General features: G+C 43.3%; 1 protein-coding gene across 1 annotated transcript in view; it reads left to right on the top strand.

The window, feature by feature from the left end:
* Positions 1-1,339: 1,339 nt before the first annotated feature.
* Positions 1,340-24,338, top strand: part of LOC108800738 (dmX-like protein 2) — a gene marked incomplete at its 3' end in the record, with an annotated part of 51,498 nt that continues 28,499 nt past the window's right edge. Inside the window, exons 1-5 of the mRNA XM_018572728.1 lie at positions 1,340-1,555; positions 18,641-18,766; positions 20,813-20,887; positions 22,395-22,473; positions 22,921-23,074. Of these exons, the coding sequence (XP_018428230.1) occupies positions 1,469-1,555; positions 18,641-18,766; positions 20,813-20,887; positions 22,395-22,473; positions 22,921-23,074 (521 nt within the window). The remainder of the gene's footprint in view (positions 1,556-18,640; positions 18,767-20,812; positions 20,888-22,394; positions 22,474-22,920; positions 23,075-24,338) is intronic.

Below are 24,338 nucleotides of genomic sequence, written 5' to 3'. Positions count from 1 at the left end.
ATGTCAGAGGAATATGGGGGATATTTATCCATCATACAGGGAAGGGGGCCATGTCAGAGGAATATAGGGGAGATGGGACATGTGAGTGGAATATAGGGGAGATGTATCCATCATACAGGGAAAGGGGGACATGTCAGAGGAATATAGGGGAGATTTATCCATCATACAGGGAAGAGAGCCATGTCAGAGGATTATAGGGGAGATTTATCCATCATGTAGGGAAAGGGGGACATGTGAGTGGAATATAGGGGAGATGTATCCATCATACAGGGAAAGGGGGACATGTCAGAGGAATATAGGGGAGATTTATCCATCATACAGGGAAGAGAGCCATGTCAGAGGATTATAGGGGAGATTTATCCATCATGTAGGGAAAGGGGGACATGTGAGTGGAATATAGGGGAGATGTATCCATCATACAGGGAAAGGGGGACATGTCAGAGGAATATAGGGGAGATTTATCCATCATACAGGGAAGGGGGGCATGTCAGAGGAATATAGGGGAGATCATTTCATCATACAGGGAAGGGGGCCATGTCAGAGGAATATAGGGGAGATTTATCCATCATACAGGGGGGAGGCATGTGAGTGGAATATAGGGGAGATTTATCCATCGTGTAGGGAAAGGGAGACATGTGAGTGGAATATAGGGGAGATTTATCCATCATACAGGGAAGGGAGCCATGCCAGAGGAATATAGGGGAGATTTATTCATCATACAGGGAAGGGGGCCATGTCAGAGGAATATGGGGGATATTTATCCATCATACAGGGAAGGGGGCCATGTCAGAGGAATATAGGGGAGATTTATCCATCATACAGGGAAGAGAGCCATGTCAGAGGAATATAGGGGAGACTTATCCATCATGTAGGGAAATTAGATTTATCCGTCATGCAGGGAAAAGGTCATATGTAAGGTCTGTGGGAATATGAGTGAGATTTCTGGTTCATGCAGAGTGACAGGGCTATACAGTCTGGTGACCCCTCTGCATTTCGGGTGACACAGTAGTGGCCCCATTGCTCAATCTGAGCCCCGTAGGATGGAGTTGCGGTGACGCAGGGTGTGTGGGCGGCTGCCGTGGGGATACCTCGGAGCAGCAGCAGGGGGAGAGGAGACAGAAGGTGACAGAGCTACCGGGGCGGGCTCCTGTTAGCGCAGGCGCGCGTGCCCGCGACACACCACTGTGAACGCGCATGCCGCCGCGCATTCTCCCTGCCCATCCTCCGGAATCCCCTTCTCACCTATTCCGCACACCGGCCGCCACCGCCAGGGGACGGAGAGAGGGATAGAGAGACTCCCGGTCGGCGAGGGTCATGGAGAAGCTAGGCCGCCGGCCGTACACCTCTGGAGGACCCCCCAAATAATAATGCGGGACGATAAGGCCCGGCTTCGGGACACAAGAGGCCCTCGTTCCATGGAGGAGAGGAGACACCATAAGTGATCCGTCACCGTCCAGTCCTTCTCACCATGCATCTGCACCAGGTGCTGACCGGAGCCGTCAACCCGGGGGACAACTGCTACTCGGTGGGCAGCGTCAATGACATCCCTTTTACGGTAAGAAATTCCGGGGGCTTCCCTGCGACATCCCTGAGCCTGACAGCTCCCCTCCTCATTATTATTTGATGGATGGGCTCCCCCAGCACTGCACCAGTCATAATCATACTCATCAGGGGCCCATGGACTGTGATGTGGGACTGGCAGACCTGTTCCAGGATGAAGGGGGACAGGGTGACATGATTGCAGGTTGGAGTACATAGTCCCCACACTGGTTTGTTTGCTGTTTGTTGACCATGGTGTCAGGTTTCCCAGTCATTGTCAAATGTGGCTATAGAAGGGGGTCAGGGATGTTCCCATGGTGTGTGGCAGCCAAATTAAAGGTCATCTGGTAGCAGGATGGGGGGTCCGATCACCCTGGATGCTGTGCCCCAAGATCTCTGTAGTGCTGTGCCCCAAGATCTCTGTAGTGCTGTGCCCCAAGATCTCTGTAGTGCTGTGCCCCAAGATCTCTGTAGTGCAGTGTCGGAATGTCTCGGTTAGTTGCGTCGTGAACTGCGTAATTGCTGTAAGCAATGGTTTCATTGGTAACATTGGCTGCACAAATAACAAATCGGCCCAGCTTCTTCAATATGTAGGACCGCAGAAGAAGAACTGCAGCTGTGGGGGTACGGGGTTTTGTTCCTTGTCTGCAGAGACGTTGTATGTTCCTCTCATGTTTGCCTGGGTATCCCCAGGATTAAAAGAAGCATTAAACTCTTGATCCTTTGTTCAGTAATAAGACAAGATCAAACCAATATACATTACCCAGCAAAGTATTTGTTTAGAGATTTATCCACGCACTTAGCAGTCATCATGTTTAAAAACAGCAGCTCCAACTCTCTCAGTTCAGCTTCCCTGAACCTCCTGTCCAGTACAAGATCACAAGTGACAGCACAGTGCCTAGCAACTATCCATCTACTAACTGGGAGGATGGAGGAGTAGTGAAGTGTCTACACTTGCTTTGCATTTGTGGTTGTGGAGACACTAGCACACACAAGGGTGGCCCCATAGGACCCTGCAGGGGAAAGGAGCCACCCTAAAACAGGATATCAGGACCAGTGCTCAGCAGACCAGCTGATTCTACAGGAAACTGAAACCTTTAAATATCAAGAAACAGCATCCATTGAAAACTGATTAATCCAGCATTTGATAAAGCTTAAAAAACCTTTTGACTTTAATATCACTTTGTCTACAACTTAAAAATAAACTAGGTAGGAACACTGGCGTCCATGCAGATTAGCTGTTCAGTGAGCATATTGTGGTAAGGGCGGTGGGCGGGAATTTGTTACCCTTCTTCTTTTGACAAAATTTGATGGAAACATCAACTTTTGTCAAGCCGGGTGGTGCTGGCCACCCATGGATAGAATTTCAGACGATTTGGTTGGAAACAGCTAAAATTCAATCCATGTGTGGCTAGTTTAAAGGATAAGCTCACTTTATCACAAATTGTGAAAAAAATGAATGCACCCCACCACCTCCTTCGGTCCTCCACTGCACCTACATGCCTGAAGTTCCTGTCAGCTAGTGTACCCAGGGCCGGTGCTGCCACAGGTCTGCTCCTCTGCTCTGTGGTTAGGGTTTTACTAGCTAGTCTGCTATTGGCTATTTCCAATTAAGATAGCCAATAGCAGTCTGTCTATTGCTCCCAGCTGCTTACATCCCCTAGTCACCTGCGGAAGCTAGCTGGCAGGAGAATGGGGCCACCCAGGAGGGGGGATTTGGAATTATGCCACGGCAGGTGGGGCAGGGGTGCAAGTAGCTGGTCTTGCCTAGGGCTCCGGCCCTGCATGTATCCCGGACTTCCCAGTCCCGCACTATGGAATGCTCACAAATAATGATCGCTCATTGCTCAGAACCGTCACCTGACCATGTTGACCAATGAGAAGCGCTTCTTACTTCTGGGACTTGGTTCCCAGTTTATAAGGCCAAAATTTAGAATGTCTCATTTCACTCCAGAATGGAATCCTGGTAAATATGTCCCAGTGGGTGATGAAATGACAAATGGATGACCCAGCGTGAATCAAAATAGAAGACAAATAGTCACCAGCACCCAGGCGGGTTATTGTTCCATCTTTATTCAACATCAGAAAAACATGGCATCAAATACAAAAACAATGTTTCGGAACCTTAAATGGTCCCTTCATCAGGCAAACCAGAGTGACCCCTTCTTGAAGGGACCATTTACAATTCCAAAATGTTGCATTTGTATGTGATGCCATCTTTGTCTGATGTTGAATGAAGACTGAACGGTGTGCTGGTGACTAATTCTCTGATCAGTTTATAAGGCCTTCTCATTGGTCAGCATGGTCATGTGACTTTGCTGACCAATGAGTGCTCGCCATTTGCAAGTGTTATGATCTTTTCATAGATGGCTACACTGGCTGGCGGGAACTTGGGACGTGTCGGTGCATTGGGGGTGAGGGGAGGTGACGGGGTGCTGTAGGTTCATGTTAATGGTTTTACAATTTGCGAGAAAGTGATCTTCCAATACTCAGTCAAACAATAAAACATTAAGTCGTTTTCAAACAAGCTTCCTGGCTCTGGTAAGGCAGCTCCTAAACAAACCGGCCTCCCTCCATGGGTACCCAGAAGAGATTAAACATGAAGAATGGCAGCCAAAGCAAAAGGTGAACGAGTCCATGATAGTTTTAATCTGCAATTCAGCTACAAATATTGTCTGATCGCAGTGCAAATTTGCAGTACGAAAAGTGAGTTTAAATCAGACTGAAGTGAGATCCACTCAAGTCCCCATTCTATATTTCTAAGCCGTGATGAAGGGGGGGCGGTAGGGGGGGGGCAGTGTTACCCCCGAAAAGCATTGGTTGTTTTTATGTGATTGAATTGAAAACAGTTAAAAGTATCATGGACTGGATTTCGCCTTTTGGTTTGACGCCCATTTCTTTATGTCTGCACTTTGAGACACACGGGGTTATTCACAAAAGGGTGAAGAGTTTGGAGAAGGCAGGAGAAGTGAACAATCTAGGACAACATAACTGAACTGGAAAGTGAGCTGAATTGGAGAATTTTTCTTTTTTGGCCTAGATTGTTCACTTCTCCTGCCTTCTCCAAACCATTCACCCTTTTGTATTCCAGGTCAGTGATTCAAAGTATTGAAGCAGAAGGGTATACATGACAGCCAACAATTAGAATCACAGAATGAAAAGTAGCAGTGACGGCCTCCATGTTTCCAAGTTGATCTCCAGGCAGAGTGTTAAATCCACTATTCAATTACACCTTCTAAAGGATTTGTAGTTGTGTATTATGCGATTCACACACCCTGCCGCACAGCCAGGCAAAGCCACTAAATCCTGGTTGAGCTTTTCAGTTCCCTGCATGAGCTGTCCACCCTCACCCTGCTCCTTGGAAAGTTAAACATTGTCATAACCTCTGTCCAGAGTATGTTGTTGCTATGATAGGCTAAATCAGGACACATTGCAATCAACTTCCTGGCTAGGTTTGTCAATCACAAGACTGGCCTAAAGTCTATTTCTGGGCAAACAAACCCCCCCCCCCCCTGCTTGTTTATGTCTAGGGGCTTCTTTAAAGCAGCTTTTCTTACCTGATCCACGCTCCACCGGCATTTAGTGTTCATCTCTTCCCCTTCCACTCTTGACTGTCCCTAGGTTTCCTCACATTTAATGCAGGGCTATGAGCCCTGCATTAAGGTGCCCATACACTGCTCGATTCTCGTACGAATTGCGGTAAATCCCGCGATCGTACGAGAATCGAACAGTGTGAACGAAGACGTGCGACTGTTTCTACTGTACGGTCGCACGTCTTTTGTCTAAGGAGCATGTTAGAAAACCAGCCGAGAATCGTACGATTTTCGGCTGGTTTGAACAGTGCTCGTGAGACAAATGCCGAACGTGCACACTGCCCGTTCAGCATTGCGCTCATCGGAAGCCCACCCCTCAGGGGGGCGGGCTTGCGATGATCGAGAGTGCGATCTGCCTGTCCAAGATGGGCAGATCGTACGTTTTTTTAAATCACTTTACAACCATCGCAAGACTGAGGTCTTGCGATGGTTGTACAGTGTATGGCCACCTTTAGACACGATGATGTCAGCAGGCCTGAAACCACTCCAGCAAAGGGGGAAAGAGTGCCAGTGCGTGGATAAGGTAAGTATAAGTGCTGTACTCCTGTCCCCAGACATAAATGAGCAGTGAACTCTTGCAAGTTAGGGGGAAGCTCCACTGCAAAGGAAGGTTTTTTGATTTGCTCAGAGATGGGCTTTAGCACAATTACACTTTTTATGGCAGGTAAAATAGTTCAGTATTTGTATTTCAGTTATGTATTTAGCTGTTTACAGATCCTGTGCATTTAGTATCATGCCATATTGTGAATAGGCCTGAAGTTGTATGCAGGCCTAACTTTTCCTGTAATTGATTATGGGCACTGACCCCCTCCAAAACCTCTGTATTTGACTTAAAGGAGAATTATGAGGCGAGTGATTTTCACTCAGCCTCATAATCTGAGCCAACCTGTGACAATTAAACTGTCACAGGTCGGCTCAGTAGATCGGGAAGTGAGCGAACGCATACCGACGCTCGCTCACTTCTCTATCCGTGCAGAGAGACGTGACTGTCACGGCTCCCTGCATGGATTTCCCGCCCCCTCCCTTTGTCCGATCCTCCAGCGCTGACTGGCGGAACGGACGGGGTAGGGGGCGGGTACAGCTGGCTCTGCCTCTAGATAGGCAGAGCCAGCTGTCACTCACGCAGCTAGGTGGATCCAGACAGAATTGTCGATCTTTTCCGGCTGCTGCGTCTCAGTATACCGTGAGCTGTAGCTCGCAGTATACTGAGCTTAGGGTGACGGGAGGATGCTAGTTTGTGTTCTCCCGTGACCCTCAGGAGAACTATGGGGAAAAGCCCTAACCCCGTAGTTCTCCTTTTAACTTGTGATGGGCAACTCCATCGACCAATAAGAAGGCCAGGAAGGAGGGAAAAGCCAAGCACAATTTTTAGAGCCCATTCACACATTTGCATTCTGGTGATTTATTTTTTGTATAATACCCTTTCCACTGAAAACAATGGAAATGTATAAAAACCGCTGTTGTCATGTTTTTAATGTGCATTGCATTGTTCTCTGCATCAATGTGTATTGTGTGTGTCATTATGTGCATTGGTGTGTATTGTGTGTGTCATTATGTGCATTGGTGTGTATTGTGATGCAATTCTATTGATTTCCATGAAAAATGCACCAGGCAAAATTGTGAGAGTGAATCCTGCCGAACAGAAAATGCTAAAACTTGCACATAAGTTCGGTGGCTTCATCTCTTTAACAGTTTTCACTGACGGTAATCTTTGCTTTATGTATTTTTTCTACATATACTGTTATTAGTCGTACAGGTCTGTGAAAGGCGTGCTTTAAATAAATATTTAGTGTTGGATACTTTATTAACCACTTCAAGACCAGGTGTTTAGACCCCCTTCCTGGCCAGGCCATTTTTCAGTATTCAGCGCTGCGGTACTTTGACTGACGTTTATTCCGTCATGCAGCGCTGTACTGAAATGAAAGTTGCAGCTAACGATTATTTTCTACCTTTTTTTCTCACGAACGCGCTCAATTAAAGTGGAACTAAACAGGTAGGTAGAAGGCGCATACTTATAAAGCAGTGAATGTGACTAACCAAACTTTCACTCACGGCGAATTAATCACTGTCCTTTAAAACGCATGCACCTGCAGGTAATGTTTGGTGAATGTTAGATTCACTGCTTTATAAATATCAAGCAAAACAAATGCCAAACCCACTCATCAACTTATTACCAGCTTTCAAGCAAGGTGCACATGGAAGGGCTTTATACAGTACAACAGCAAAACGTTTCCCAGCACACTCACAAGCCAGCATGCAAAAAAAAACCTGTCTAACCGCTAAGGTTAAAAACAGAGGTCTTGGATACACGTATTCTGCGTTGCGCCAAGACGAATAGTTTGGTTTGCATTGGCACTGCAGTCCCGGTTCACTTCTGCTGCTCCCTTGTGTATCCCCTTCCTCGAAATATTAAACACCAACCCAAGTCTAGATTCACTTACTCTGGGTGCTGCTTTATGCTCAATTCTCGTCTATGGCAACTTTATACAGAATATGCGCAGAATGTTTACAGCATTTCATCTCACCTGAAAGATTCTAAAAGGTGAATTTATTGCTGTTGCCGTTTGAATAAGTACACTGAGGTGTTTGCACAGGAATGGTTGCTGTACCATGTGAATGATCCAGCTTGTATATCAGTTCAGGAGACAAGTGATACTGTCCAAGCAGTTGGAACTCCCCCCCTGGAATTTTATAAGCCACCCCTTTGTGCTTTATATGAGCACTTTGTGTTTTGCTTGATTTGAGCCTTTGAAGCTTGTGCAGGCTCATTTCTTGTAATGCCTCAGACCTTTTATAGTAAAAAAAATATGAATTTGCCTGTTTTCTCTGCAGAAGCAAGCATGGAACACACCGTGCTGCTTGTTAATTAATAAAACATAAAACGCCAGCGCAGTGTGGAGGATTTCCAGGCCTATCATGTGGTTTGTGGAGCCCCATACTGTATAATGGCTGCTATGCTGTTTGGAAATGTCAAAGCAGGATGTTGTCTGAGGAAGACTTCATTTCCTTCCACAGGCCCAAGAACTTATGGAATAGTTATACCAAAACTGAAAGGCAGTCCCAGGTTTCAGTTCTTAGACCTGTCTTTAACATGTCTCTTAAATATCCCCAGTCATCAGGGGGGTAGCTCTGATATGAGGAATCAAAGCCCTGCCTCTCCTAAGATGGCCATCACACAGAGAGGCAGTGCAGACCAAGTCATGGTAAGTCAGTAATAGGCAAATGATCATCTGCAGGGAGCCTATAGGCAATACTGGAGACTAGTCCTTTACACTCTGCCGGCCCTTTTTTGGGCACCACATCCATAGGCCAGGCCCTGACGGGGAGGGGACGGGTACAGCTGGCTCTGCCTCTAGATAGGCAGAGTCGGCTGTCATTTACGCAGCTGGGTGGATCTTGACAGTAATGTTCCCAGTTTTTTTTTTTTTTAAGTGGCACACTGCAGAACATTAGCAGCTATAGAGGAACACCAAATCCCAGCAATAATACATTATATAGGCTGCCTAATATATTATTGCTGGGATTTGTTGTTCCTCAATAGCTGGTGGTATTCTCCCTTGCGCTGTATAATGATTATACTGCGCAATGCAGATTACCACTGACCAGTTATAGAGGAACTACAAATCCCAGCAATAATATATTAGGCAGCCTATATAATGTATTATTGCTGGGATTTGTTTTTCCTCGATAGCTGGTGGTATTCTCCCTTGCGCTGTATAATGTATTATTGCTGGGATTTGTAGTTCCTCTATAACTGGTCAGTGGTAATCTGCATTGCGCAGTATAATCATTATACAGCGCAATGGAGAATACCACCAGCTATAGAGGACTACAAATCCCAGCAATAATACATTATATGCAACGCAATGCAGAATACCAGCAGTTACAGGGGACTACAAATCCCAGCAATAGTACATTATAATATAATGTTGTACTATTGATGGCATTTGTTGTATTCCTCTATAGCTGGTGGTATTCTGCACTGTGCCGTATAATCATTCTGCAGCGCACTTCAGAATACCACCAGCTATAGAGGACTACAAATCGCAGCAATAATACATTATACAGCGCACTGCAGAATACCACCAGCTATAGAGGACTACAAATCGCAGCAATAATACATTATACAGCGCACTGCAGAATACCACCAGCTATAGAGGACTACAAATCGCAGCAATAATACATTATATACAGCGCAATGCAGAATAACGCCAGCTACAGAGGACTACAAATCCCTGTCAACTTAATAATCGGCTAACTAATCGATTATTAAAATGATCGTTAGCTGCAGCCCTAGTATGGGCAGATTTAGCCACCATGGACAGGAGCATTGTCACCCTACAGGGGAAGGTAGTGTTAGATGAACTAGTAGATTTTGATAGCCAATGCAAATTAAAACACATCTCCAGCGTACACTTTGTAAGCAGCTAGAGCAACTGTTTTTACATTTCGGGGTAAAGGTTTTAACTACCGTACTTTTCGCTCCATAACATGCACTTTTTACCCCCCAAAAGGCGTGCAAAAATGTCTGTGCGTCTTATGGAGCGAATATTCCCCCCAGGTTTCGGCATTCTCCTTGCCGGCGAGGGGGGAGGTGCGGAAAGATGGCGGCGGCAATCACACCTGTCAGAGCTCCCTCTCTCTCTCCTCCCGGCCGCTGCAGCTTCATCGGCCAGGAGAGAGAGGGAGCGCTGTCAGGTGTGATCAGAGCCGCCTCTCTGAGCAGTGTGAGCGTGTGGAGCCGAACTTGCCAAGGAGCAGAGGAGCGGCAGGTAAGTTCCTGTCCCCAGTCCCCGTCAGGAAGTTCTCCCCCGCAACCCCCCGCCGGCTACCTTTTACGCTCCCGGACAGCCGCAAATCCTCTCCGGATGGAGTAGACAATGAGGGGAGAGCTGCACTCGCAGCCCTTCCTCTCAGCTGTCACAAGAGTTCTAGTTAGACACAGGCAACAAGGGCAGCAACCTAGGTGCATCTTATGGTCAGGTGCGTCTAATGGAGCAAAAAATAATACGGTAAATAAATAGAAGGCGATTATTGTAAGCACCCCTGTCAGTGTTGAATAGTTTGTCTTAACCCTTTAGCTGACACTTTTGCTGGACAGTTTGATCTAAAAGGAAGTGGGAAAAAAAAAAAGTAACATGCTGTTTAAGGTGACTATACTGTAGATCCTGTTCAAATTTTGGCATATTCCTTCTGAATCTGCTGAACTTCGAGCTGTGGGTGACCCTGTGGCCACCAACAGGCTCCACATAGGTTCCAAATTCCGAAGGAGGCAGGGGGAAAATTATCGACCGAACAGGCACTACATCTGACTGATCAGATCCTATCAGATGCAGTCACTGTTCAGGTTTTCAGGCAGTCGAGGGTGAATGGCCGCTGTCTGAATACAATAGATGGCAGTGCTGATTTATCCATTCATGATGTTTAGTGTGGATTGGGGAAGCGAGCATTTTCTCTTGTCCAGCCTGTGGGGCTGAAGTAGAGAAAACTATACGTGTATGGCAAGCCTTATGCTGGGCACACACCTTACAACCATCGTAAGACTTTTGTCTTGCGATAGTTGTAAGGTACTTAAAAAAACGTACGATCTGCCTATCTTGGACAGGCAGATTGTACTTGCGATGATTGCAAGCCGTGCCCCCCTGAGGGGCGGGCTTCCGATGACCGCAATGCCGAATGGGCAGTGTGCGCTTGCGCACACCGGCCCGCCCGGCTTTTATCGTACGAACATGCTACACACCCGCCGAACACTAGTAGAGGTCGCATGGCTTCCACACACCTTACGATAATCGTACGATCGCGGGATTTCCCGCGATTATCGCAAGGTGTGTGGGGACCTTTTAGGGAGGGTCATCCTCCAAAATATACACTACTTACTGTATATGTATGTATAATGTATAATGTCTGTTGTATTTTGAGGGGAAATATGAAGGATAGTTTCTAATTTCATTTCTTGTTAATAATTGAAAACCATCACTCCCGTGGAGGTGTTATGTTTTGGATGCCTCATGTTAAAGTATAATAAGCAGGACAGAGGGGTGCTAAGTGCACCCATTGCTTGGTTTTGAAATGGATGCAGACTGCAGCATCTGTGGGCACTGATGATCATTCCTAATTCACAATTCACTCCTTTTACTCACCTCTGCATCAGGATGCCTGCTGAATATATGCCAACATGGTTTCAAGCACAGTGAGAAGTGTTCTCACACAAGGAAAAATGTGAAATAATTAGAATGTTAGCCTTAGGTTTGTATTCCCATATTGCATTTGGACCTGTTGCCTGTGTTGCAGAAGTGAATTTTCTGTGTCATTGGCTGGACTAAGTTAATTGGCAATTATCCCCATGCTTTTAAACTAAATGTATTGTCTGCAGCTGAATTTTTTTAATCCTTTTTATGGATAATGTTAAGATTAGAGACAGCTGTTGTCTAGTCTTGGTTTGCGTCATGTTACACTGAATTGCTTCTGTTTTCAGCTCAGATGTACGTGCAGAGTGTGTTCTGCAGCCTGGACCACTGTTTGATGCATTGCAGCACTGCAGATACCATCCACATATGGTGAATAGGTGAATGCAGCATTGCACATCGTCTCCATTGTAAAATGAACCTTATTAAATGATACAGCTGTATGTATTTCATTTAATAAAAATACATGTGCATGGGAGTAGTCTTGGTTATAAGTATGTATGTTTTAGAACAATAATAGTTAACAGAAATGATTCAGCTTAGAGTTGTTGTGTCTTGTGCTATTGAAGGGTTTTAACAAAACAGCTCCTGCTTTCAAGATATGCTGCTGATCAGCTTTAGTGCCCATTCACACTGGGCGTTTAATCGCACATATTTGCCGCACGATATCACAAGAAGTCGCCCTCCAATGATTTTCAATGGAGCTGTTCTATTGTACAACTCCATGTCGCCTGTCACTTGTGCAGGACCCTTTTCCCCTGCGGACGTCGCATGGTTTTTCTATTTTAGCATGCAGCCCGACGGTGAAGGTCGCGCGATCGTCGCGCTATCCCGGCCGTGTGGATCCGCTGGAGGTAAGTGTCGCTGAGTGTGAATGGGGCCTTATACCTGAGTGGTGCCTGTTGAATGCACATGGTATAGGAGCATATCTGTATTAATATAAAATATGAAACGCACAGAATTGTAAATAATGAGAACAGGAATTGTGTTCTATATTTAGAATTCTCTCATTTTGGTATATTTCTATTTTTTTTCTTTTTGAGTGTAAGTTGTTTTGGACCCCTTCCTGCAGCAAGTCCTCTCCTGTGTTGAACCTGATTACTCAATTTCCTGAAAACTTGTTTCTCTACAAAACATCCCTTTGAAGCTGCAGCAGCTGTCCTGTGCTCACCTTTATTTCCTGGCTAAATGACTTCAAGTCATCTCTGAATTGGTGCTGACACTGTCCTTCCTTCTGGAGGGTGGCTATTTTTGTTCCCCATGGTCCCTGTTAGACCTGCAACAGTTAATCGATTTAGTTGATTAAAATCGACGATTGAAAGCGCTTAAGTCAGTGGTGGAATAGGTGTACGGAGGTGCAGAGTGGAACAGGTGTGCGGGGATATAGTGGTGGAATAGGTGTATGGGGGTGCAGTGTGGACCAGATGTATGGGTGTGAAGTGGTGGAATAGGTGTGGGGAGGCAGTGGTGGAATAGGTGCATGGGGGTGCAGTGGTGGAATAGGTGTATGGGGGTGCAGTGGTGGAATAGGGGTGCAGTGTGGAACAGGTGTGCTGGGATGCAGTGGTGGAATAGGTGTGGGGGGTGTGGTGGTAGAAAAGGGGTATGGAGGTGCAGTGTGGAACAGGTGTATGAGTGTGATGTGGTGGAATAGGTGTTTGGGGTGTGCTGTGGTGGAACAGGTGTACAAGGGTGCTGTGTGAAACAGGTGTATGGATGCGGTAGTGTTATATACAACGCAATGCAGAATACCAGCAGTTACAGAGGACTACAAATCCCAGCAATAGTACATTATACAGCGCAATGCAGAATAACGCCATCTATAGAGGAATACATAATATACATAATAGTATAGTATAATGTACTATTGATGGCATTTGTTGTTTTCCTCTATAGCTGGTGGTATTCTGCATTGTGCCGTATAATCATTATACAGCACACTGCAGAATACCACCAGCTATAAAGGACTACAAATCCCAGCAATAATAAATTATATACAGCCCAATGCAGAATAACGCCAGCTACAGAGGACTACAAATCCCAGCAATAGTACATTATAGCATAATGTACTATTGCTGCATTCCTCTATAGCTGCTGGTATTCTGCACAGCGCCGCTGTATAATGTACTATATTGCACACCACACTTTTTTTTTTACTTCCACCGCTCCAAGCTTGCTCCCATGATGGACTACAATCTCAATAGAAACTAGTAGTCCATCACTGGAGCCTTTTTAAAAAAATCCGATTAACCGATTAATCGAACTTAATAATCGGCTAACTAATCGATTTATGAAAATAATCGTTAGCTGCAGCCCTAGTCCCTGTGTGTGTTATAAAGTAGTCACCGCTCTAAGCTCACTCCCATGATGGACTACACTCTCATGTTTAGTTTACTAATTAGTATTGAGATTGTAGTCCATCACAGGAGTGGTCTTGGAGCAGTGACTACTTTACAACACACACAGGCACCATAGGGAACAATAGTAGCCACCCTCCAGAAGGAAGGACAGTGTCAAAACCAATTCAGAGATGATTTGAGGATCTACAGCTGAGTGATACACAAATAAGATACAGTTTTGGTAAGGTACTTGAATGTATTTTAACATTTAACTCCTTAGTTTAGGGGCACTTTAATTTAAAGCAAAGAAAGTTAGTTTTAAAAGATTTGTTTTTCATTTTGTAAACCACAAAGGTGTAAATGCACAATATGACAAACTATCTAAGCATATGTATCGGGAAACGTTGGCCATGTTGCCTTAGATTGTACGGGGGTCAATGCAAGCGGATTTTCCATCTGGCCTGTCTGATATTTAAACACAGCAGTGCCATTTATAATTGCCAAATTGGATCTGAATCGGTTTGATGTAGCACAGTGCAGGACAAATCCCAGTGACAAGGTCCACCTGGATGAAGGACAGGAATGTCATTCCAGCAACTGTGAAGTGTCTGTCAGCTCACAGCTGCATTTTCTGAAACTTGGCAGGAGTTGCACATCTTCAGTTGCTTTCTGTGTAATGTAAAATAAGTAAAAAGTATAATCGGGGGAAATCATGATTAAAAAAAAATGTGTTGGTACTAGAATTGCAAAAATGTTTGGGCTATCATAGCATTACATGTGCAGCTCACTGTACAAGCTCAGCAGAATTCTTGCCCACATGAATTAACTCCTGTAGTTAGGTCGATGGAGCCTGGTGGGCAAAGACTCCGGGCCCGGAGGAAGACTGGGACTAAGATGGAAGTACTGACAAGGGAGGAGAGTCCTAACATTGCTTTGGAAGGTAAGACTGTTATAATGTGCTAATATGCTGTGCAAACTAACACATTATAGCTAAACTTTTTACCTTATTTGAAGATGATAGTGGGTTAAGCAGAGAAAACAATTGCCGCCGCCAGGAGGGAAACCTTATTCAATGTAACAGTACTGAGTCACATGGGTTCCAAACCCTGCAAGCTACCATTTGAGTGACTTATAACTTGCACAGGACAGCTTCGTCTCTTAGCAGCCAAACAAAATGGGGAAGGTGCAAAGAAAAGGTGAGTATATGATGCTGGGGTGCAGGGGATTACAGTGAACCTGTTCTGTTCTGCATGGCCAAAGCACAAGTTTACATTAAAGGAGAGAATATACTCTTTCCAATACTTGGAGCCCACGTAATTTAACTACTGATTGCTCAGCTTGCAGTCTCCTCACTGCAGAGAGTAACAACTGTCAGTCACTGCTCCCCGCTGGGTTTCCCCCCTCCCCTCTCTATGTTCCTCCAGCACTTATTGGTGACAGGAGAGGGGGCGGGCACAGCTGGCTGTGGATCTACAGAGGCAGAACCAGCAGTCAATCAGGCAGCCAGGTAAATCCCGACAATATTGTTTGGATCCTTCCCAGCTGCAGTGCAGCCCTGCGCTGTCAACATATAGAGGGCAGTAGCTCACTAGATGCTGACTTTGGTTTACAGGAGAAGGTTAGTAAATGTACTCCAGTGACCCAAAAAAAGCAAAGCCAAAAAAAAAGTTTTGACTTTAGCCTCAGTTCAAACCCAGGCAACAGCGTTTTGGTGTACATTTTCTTCTAGCGTTTTTGTGGGTTTCATTGCACATCTACATGTGTTTGTCGAACGTTTTAAGGCAGTTTAAAAAGTGTTTTTACACACGTTTTCAGCTGGTAAATTGTGCTTGTGCATAACAAAAACGCGCAAAAAGGCATTTGAAGTCTATGGGGTCAAAAGCGCAGAAAACTGCAGAGAATTAGCTCATGTACTTTTTCCAACGAGGGGTGTTTTGCACCTTGGCATGGGGGGAGGGATGGATAGTTGTGTTATCAACCCTGATCAAAAAGTTGGGGGAGGGTGCATGGGGCGAGGAAATACCATGAGCTCAGTTTTTGAAAGATTGAGCTTTAAGAAGTGTTGTGACATCCAAATGGATATGAAGGTTAGTCAATTAGTGATACGTAAGGACACTGAGGGGGTGAATTGTGAAGTGGAGAAATATATTTGAGTGTCATCAGCATAAAGATGGTATTGGAAGCCATTTGAGATTATTAACTGACCAAGGGAGGAGGTGTAGATAGAGAAGAGGTCCAAGGACAGAGCCTTTGGGGACCCCTAGAGGAAGAGGAGGGGAGGAGTTAGATTTGTATGTAACACTAAAGGAGTGCTTAGATATGGTAGGAGGAGAACCAGGAGAGAGCAGAGTCTTCTAGGCCAAGCGAGTGGAGTTTTTTGAGGAGCAGCGGGTGGTCAACTGTGTGAAAAGCAGCAGAAAGTTCTAATAGCAAGAGTAAGGAGTAGTGGCCATTGTTTGTTTTTAGCAGTTATTAAAGTCATTAGTGAGTTTTAGGATAACTAATCGATTTTGAAAATAATCGTTAGCTGCAGCTCTAGAGGGAGGTTTCAGTGGAATGTAGGGGCGAAAGCCGGACTATAACGGGTCAAGGAGATCATCAGTGAGATGGCGGCTCAGGCGGTTGTAGATAAGGCGTTCTAGGAGTTTGCGGGTGAATGGGAGTAAGGAGATTGCTCTGAGATTAAGGGTGGTATGGTCCAGTGAAGGTTGTTTGGGTATTGGGATGACCAGTGCATTTTTTAGAGGGGAGGGAAAGATTGAAAATGTGAGTAAGAGAGTGTAGGCTAGAGTAAGAGGGTGGGGGAACAGGGTCCAGGGGGCAAGTGGTGAGGAGGGTGTCATAGAAAAGCTTTGTAACCTCCTATGTGGTGACAGGGTGAAAAGAGGAAAGTAACAAGTGTGATGGTGGGTCTGGTACATGAATAGGGGAAAATGACTGGACAGTGGGAATTTCATCCCGAATTGTATCTATTTTGTTTTTGAAATGAATGACAATATCCTGGGTAGTGAGTGAGTTAGTGGGGGACATAGTAGCGAGTTAAAAGTAGAAAAGAGTTGACGAGGTATAAATGAGTGTGTTAATGAGAGTGACAAAATAAGTCTGTCTGGCAGCACGGAGGAAGGAATTATATTTTAGGAGGGCAGCTTTGTATAGTGCAAAGCTTTGTAGAGACCTAGTTTTATGCCACACTCGCTCCAGAGTGCGGCTTGCGAAGGTTTCTCTGGGTAACAGTGTGCTGATTTAGGGGGATTCCGGGTTGGGGACAGGGTGAGCATGAAACTGACCAGGTTGTAGAGGGAGAAAGGGGTGTTGGAGAGGTTGCAGGAAGTGCATAGGTGAGAGAACACAAGATTTAGGATGTTGCCATCAGGTGAGTAGGAGTGTGTCCCCATTGTGTTGGGTCAAAAGAAGAGGTTAGGTTGAGAAGTTGAGTGGCAGCCAGGGTGTTAATGTTAGTAGCAATGTTGAAGTCACCCAGAATGATAGTGGGTATTTCTGAGGAGAGAAAGCTGGGTAGCCAGGCAGAGAAGTCCACTCCACCTGCTTTACGTCCACTGGCTCTGGGTGAGTGTGTCCAGTGGAGGCCACCATGGGAGAAGGCGACGGGAGGCAGAGTCAGATTCCTGAAGCCAGGTTTCAGTAACAGCTAGTATGTTAAAATAATTGGAGATAAGATAAGACTTCTTTTAATGTTGCTATTTTGTGGCATAAGCCTTTGACAACTTAAAATTTGTTACAATAAATATACTTGTCGCAGCTGACAGTAAGCCACAACGCAAGCGAATACATGGACATTAGAGGGACTGTGTTCTGCTTTTATGTTTTATGACGTACACAGTATTTTTCATTCATTACCAATAATGTTCAGGCACTATAAATTATTTGAAGACATTTGCTGTAAAAGATAAGTGGTTCTGAGAGGATTATGGTGTTATCATGGCTCTCACTGTAATATATGACCAACTGTCACTGAAATCTAAGCATTGCTATTCTTTTATCCATGATTATTAACATTGTTTTTCTTGTACAACAACTTTGATTATCTACTCACTCATAAGATATGAGGGTATCTGTGTAGCTTCTGGTGGACAACGTTAAATTATTTTTACTAATATAACATGTTTTGATGACCTTTTAGTTTGTTTAACTTGAGTTGATATATTATTTATTTTATTTCATTGCAGGCTTGTTACTATTAGTGAGTATACTGTATGTTATTGACATTTGTAACTTTTATTTGATATGTGTGAGAATCTGATCAGATTACTGTAAATCGTTTTACCAACGTGCATTTTACAAGCTGTTTTTACTTTTGGCTTTTTATTTATGAAAGCAGCCATACGTGTTCATTACATATGCAGTACATGCTATGCTATGCCACATGATGGGTATGCCTTTCTGCTTCTCTTGTCTTAGTGTAGAGCTATTGCTAGCCATGGATATGAAAGTGTGGTTTAACTTTAGACGATCCGTAAAATGAATATAGAATAAGCCAGGGCTGGACAAATCCTGGGTGCCAGGTGGCTGCTGTATTCCATATTGATTTGTCCACCCCTGGACTAAACTATGCACAATTGGTGAGCAGATAACCCAGGACCTGTTCTTATTTTGGGGTAAACAAAGGAGCTTGTTCAGAATTAATCCTCCCAGACGGTCTTTTTCTTTTTTTAATGTTTATTTCAAAAGCTTATCTTTCCTCAATGTGGAGACCCTGTTCATTTAAATTTTTCTATCCAGTAGTAGGTGGACTGTATGTAGAGCCCTGCTTTGCTTGTATGCCAAATTTCACTTGCAGATGGCAACACAGATAAAAATTGTGATTGCAGCTTTTGGTTCCATTAAAATTTGGGAGTAGCGCAAGAAAAACAGATTAAAACAATGTCCTTTTTCATAACTTGGTATAAACACAATGTCCGTAGTTAGCATTCATTAGTCTAATAGCTTTTAAGTGGTTATTTTAACCTATCTATTTGTTTTTCAGGCATATGGATCAGGCTGTGATATTGTCATACTAGCAAGTGATTTTGAGTGTGTACAGATAATTCCTGGTGCTAAACATGGAAATATCCAGGTTAGCTGTGTGGAATGTTCCCAGCAACAAGGACGGGTAAGACCTTTCTGTTATCTTTAATACTCTATTTTTTGGGGGGAAACAACTTGTATGACATACAGCAAGCCTTCTCTTCCCTAAACTTAATGCTATAGTTATTGGGATGAAATCAACAACTGATTTTGACTGTAGTGATGAAACAAACTGAGGGAGTGGGATGGAAGTTTTCTCTCCAATAAATTTCTAACAGTGAATGTGGCTTTTATTCTGGAAACTCCATTAATTCCAAAATCAAAGGTTAAAATCAAATGAAATTCTGAACGACATTCATAAAGTCCCTGATGGCATTATCGAATGTTCTGACAAAACATGAAATGAAAGTTAATGCAATAATCTACCAGGGTATACACAGCCTTACATGGGTTTTCTTCTTCTAAGATCACCATCTTGGATTTGCTTCAAAAGCTTATTGATATGCAGTACGAGTTGCAGCATAAGTGTTAATCTCTAAAACTTTTTTTTTTTCCTTTTTGTGATATAAGAGGGAATGGTCATTTTTATTTCATCTGTGTCCCCACTGTGGAGAATTTCAGGAGATGTGGAGGATAAATGTTCCAATTGAAACCCATGTTCAGAGTCAGTTGTGTAAGAGAGAATTTACCTTCACTTTGGAGAGATTTTCTGTCACTTCCTGTTGTATCTACAGGACATGAAGTAAAGGGCCTCCAGAATGGGAAAGGGGTTTTAACCATGGCTAATGATTCATTATATGTTCATTGGTGCTGCCTAAATGAACAGAGGAGTGTACTGGAAAAAGAAAGTCAGTATTTCTTGTCTTGCCTATGTTAAGCATTGAGGGGCTTCTTGGAAGGGACAGTTTTCACTATCAGAAGCTTTAGACAAGTGTGATAATAAAAGCCGTTTCCTCTTTGTTAGGAATTACAGCAAATATCATAGAACAAATAAATGCATACAGACCTGGAGTTCAAAGTTAGACAGCCTCATGTGCAGCAGGTCAAGGTTAGGTGTCCTGTCTATTTGCTAAACTTATCCAGCCAAAAGTGATTCCAACAGCAAGCTCTCCCTCCCATAATTTCTGACTAGGTGCTCTCCACTAAGGAGTTTTGTGTGTTTCAGCTCTTCCTGTTCCATTCTCCGTTTTATATAAATTAAATAAAAATTCAGCAAAGAGTGTGAGTTTCCCTCAAAATGACAATATCAGGTTTGAAAACCAAAGAACTCACCAGAGTCCCAGAGAGATCAGAAATTGTATGCATCTACTAAGAACTGAATTTGAAATTAATACAATACCTGCAACAGGAGATTCTGCCATCCATGCTGTTTAGCATCATGAATGGAGGCATCTGATTTTTTTTCTTTTAGCCCGTAAAACCCAGGTTAAACAAAAATGCATTGCTGGGACTAAGAATGAGCTGGAACCAGATGAATCCCAGATCTGTGTTTTTGTTGCCTTTTGCCTACTCATTTAGGGAGTAATGTGGTAACTCTGCTACTCCACCAAAGTACCAACAAATATATGCAAGGTATAAATAGAATAGCTAATGATGTAAAGCTTTGATGGCAGGTATATTCATCAATCGCCACAAAGGATAAAAATCTACTTTGTGAAGACCAAATGCCTTTGCAAACCCAAAAAGTAGTGGTGAGATAATAGTGGGCCGGATACAAGACTAGTCACCCTGCACAGTGAGAGAGAACCGCAGTGACTGGTCATAATACAGGAAGCTCCAGCTTCGCTTAGAACGAGTAAATACGGTTTTGGTTCAAATGTTTTGTATCAGGACAAGTAGATTGGGCCCCCACTTAAGTCCTTGGACAAGTAGTTTAAAAAAAAATGTCCACACCCCTGCACTTGATTACTACGTAGATCTGGAAGATTCAAGCAATAGTACACATGCCTCTTGTATTTATAATATATTTGCTTTTCCTGGAGTTAAGTATGAGATGTGCAAAAGGGTCACTAAAGTGTTCTGTAGCTTTTTAAATATTTGCTTCATGTGGTAATATCAAAAAAATGTTGCAAGAGAAAATAGTGTAACCTGTATGTTACTAGTGATAGTTATATTTTTGTTTTGTTTTTAGATTGCTGCATCATATGGGAACACTGTTTGCATTTTTGAACCTCTTGGTACAGTTAACTCTCATAAACGAAACAGTGTAAGTATTTACAATAATTTCTTATTTATTAGCCCAATAACATCATTTAGGATTATAACTTCTGTACAGACGTGGAAACATTTGTCGATACCCTTACAACTCATTGAAACAAAGCTCTATTCCTCCTAAAATGTGATACAATGAAAAGCTGTTTTGTATACCTGCATGGGTTTGGTATGTCATAGAGTAGAGCAAAGTGTGACGTGATAAATTATAGCTTGTTCTACAAAGATATTCTGAAAGGCCTGGATGGATTTGCTGTTTACCCTGGAAAGGATTATAAATATTTCATAATTGTTTTCTATAATTATCATACCTCTTTAATCATGTAGTCAGTCAACCTATTTAAATGGTGAAAAGTAGTCACTGTTTGGTATTATTGTGTGCCACACTGGACAAGGACCAGAGAAAGCAAAGGAGAGAGTTGTCTGAGGAGATCAGAAAAACAAATTATAGACCAGCATGTCCATTGTGAATGCTGTAAGACCAACTCAAAGCAGCTTGATGTTCCTGTGACTACAGTTGCAAATATTAAGTATTTTAAGGTCCATGGGAGTGTAGCCAACCTCCCTGGATGTGGCCACAGCAGGAAAACCAGCTCCAGATTGAACAGAAGGATAATACGAATGGTAGACAAAGAAAAACTTCCAAAGAGACACAAGCTGAATTCCAGGGTTAGGTACATCAGTGTCTGATCACACCATCCAGATGCACTGGACAGTTGAAAGAAAAACATAAAGAAAAGAATACTGTAGCTATTGTAAAATGTGGAGGAAGCTTGGTCATGTTTTGGTGCTGCTTTGCTGTGTCTATCATGGGGCATCTTTAATCTGTGCAGGGCACAATCAAATCTCAAGACTACCAGGAAATCTGAAGTCAAAGTCGCAGGTCATGGGTCCTCCAACAGGATTATGCAGCAGCCCTAGAGATAAAGAAAGTGGGAACATTTGCAAGCATTGATAACTCCCATAAATAAATTCCACACAATGAAGTAGGCTCCATTCACATATAGCGTTGGTTTTCCGCGCAGAAGACTGTGCAGGATGAGAACGCTAATATTTTCAATCCGCACGGATGCCGCTCGTTCGCGGCCTTTTAAATAGCCGCGAATGTGTGGAATCCGACGGATTATCGAGCCTATACTATTTCAGAGGCTCCCTGCAATAGTCTGAACGATGCACATTGAAGTGCATTGTATTCTCTGTTTAGAGTGACTCTGCGCGTATCCGTACAGCCGCTCAGGTGTGAATGGAGCCTAAGATTGATCGAGTGCTAGAAAGACCGCTCCATAGAAAGCAGTCCCAATTGGTTTAGATTGCTGGTTTCTTCAGCTGTGCAAAGGATCTAAAATAAAGAAAAACAAATCTTGTTTTTTAATGATTCAGTGACTGGATTAAAGCTGTGTATTTTAAATTTTTGTTAATTTATTACTACTGTAGGGTATATGTTACTCAATGTAATTATGAATTGAGAGCTTTCCAAACCTATTTCTTTTCTTTTTTTTTAGGAGCTTAAATATCAGTGGGTTAGGACTGGCCAGTTTTTCCTTAGCTCTGTGACGTACAATTTGGCATGGGATCCTCAAGGTAAGCAAGTTACCACTGAATATCCTTATGCAATGTATTGCCTTGGGTGCTTATGACTGTGGAAAGCTTCAGTGCTAATAGGCCTGCACTGCCCAGCTCATGTGACCGCTCTGCTTTTCTATTATTGATATATCAGTTCATTGTTATTTGTACATCCTTCTGCTATGAAGTTAATATTAGCTTGCACTAGGTTCTGTTTATGTTTATTAAGATATAAATACTGTTTTAATTGTTTTCTTACATGACTGTCTTTTTAAAAAAAGGTGTGACACTAACTGGGACTACATAGGGTTTCATTTCTTGTTCATTGTAACCTTTTGTGTTTTAGTAACAGTAAAAATATGGTACGCATTTTAATTATTAGTGCTCTAAAATATAAAAATGTATACATTAGGGCTTCATTATATACGTTATATTATAGAAAACTGTAAGAAATATAATCTGCAGGTAACAGACTGTTGACAGCCACCGAGTACCTGAAGTTGTGGGCACCACCTCGTAGTGACATTCTAGAAGAGGAAGAGGATGATATTGACAGAAACCTCATAGAGGATAATGTTCAACCTTCCTTGAATGACTGGAACTGTATCTGGCAGTGCAAGTAAGTTGAGATGGGGTGCTGAACACGCTGCGCTGCCTCTGATAATGTTCTGAAATTACAGAATTTCTTCTGTGACATTTCATTCCTGTATGACATCTGCTGTAAAGGTTTTGCAAAAATATAAAATCTTCACTGGAAGGATGCGATTTGTGTAAGTATTTACTAATCTCTAAATAAGCTCTGGTGCAAGCAGTTGCAGATATCACACAATTAGTTGAAAGGAGTCCGTCAGTGTGCAATAAGTCAAATGATTTCAAAATTAGCACACCGGTTTCTTTTAAGGCCAAAGAGTTTGTTAGAAAACATATTGAAACCGCATCATGAAAACCAAGGAGCTTTCAAAACATGTTGGGATTAAGCCTTGTAGAGTGAGACCAAAAGAAAACTTTTTGGACTTGGCACGAAACTCTGTGTGGTTGAAAATCAATCCTGCACTTAACCCTGATAACATCGTCTCGATAGTGTTTTGTGGTGGTAGCATAACATTGTGGGGACTCTTTTTACTGTCAGGAATTGGGAAACTGGCCAGATGGATGAAGCCAAATATATGTCAGTTCTAGAAAGCAGTTTTAGTCTGCAGGAGGTCTGAGACTGGGATGGATGTTCCACTTCCAGCAGGATAATGACCTTTTTTAATAGACAAAAACGAAGGGGCTGGTATTGCTATTACGTCGGAGTATTATTAAACACTACTGCTGGCATTTGCGGCCCATTTTAAAAAAATGCAGGCATTTTAGAGGTATTGAGTCTGTGACTTTGGCAGGTCACATGACTGAGCTCTCCTCTTGTAATTTTCCCTTTTTTTTAATAACTCCCATTCATTGAATTGCCCTAAGCACATTGATAAAGCACATCCCTGTACTTGTCTGAATTAAGCCGGCCCCCCTCCAACAGCCTGAATTTATTAGAATGACACATTCAATGGCCAGACCTAGTCCAACTGATAATTACAAAATCTCCCCCTCCAACCTGGCAGAGCTAGTGCAGTTTTGCAAAGGTAAAAGGACACCTAGTGGTAAGCTGGTATAGAACTAGAAAAAAACTTAGCTGTTTCCTGAGGGGGGGTCTACTAATAGTGTATACCCCTGCAACAAGCATTTCTACTTTTTTGAAAAACCATGCTCTGAGCAGTTAAACAATAAAGGATGACGGATATGGTCTTATTTCCTGCTGGTTCAAGTGGGACTAGTCTCCCAGGTGATGCTCTTCTTGCCTTTCTCAAACTATTTTTGTCACTGCCCTTCTCACCAGTGTCATTATGTAC

The sequence above is a fragment of the Nanorana parkeri genome, unplaced genomic scaffold (assembly GCF_000935625.1).
Source record: "Nanorana parkeri isolate BGI_ZX_2015 unplaced genomic scaffold, ASM93562v1 scaffold2115, whole genome shotgun sequence".
Lineage (NCBI taxonomy): Eukaryota > Metazoa > Chordata > Amphibia > Anura > Dicroglossidae > Nanorana > Nanorana parkeri.
The sequence above is the reverse complement of the archived record's forward strand: the minus strand, read 5'-3'. Positions and strand labels throughout refer to the sequence as shown.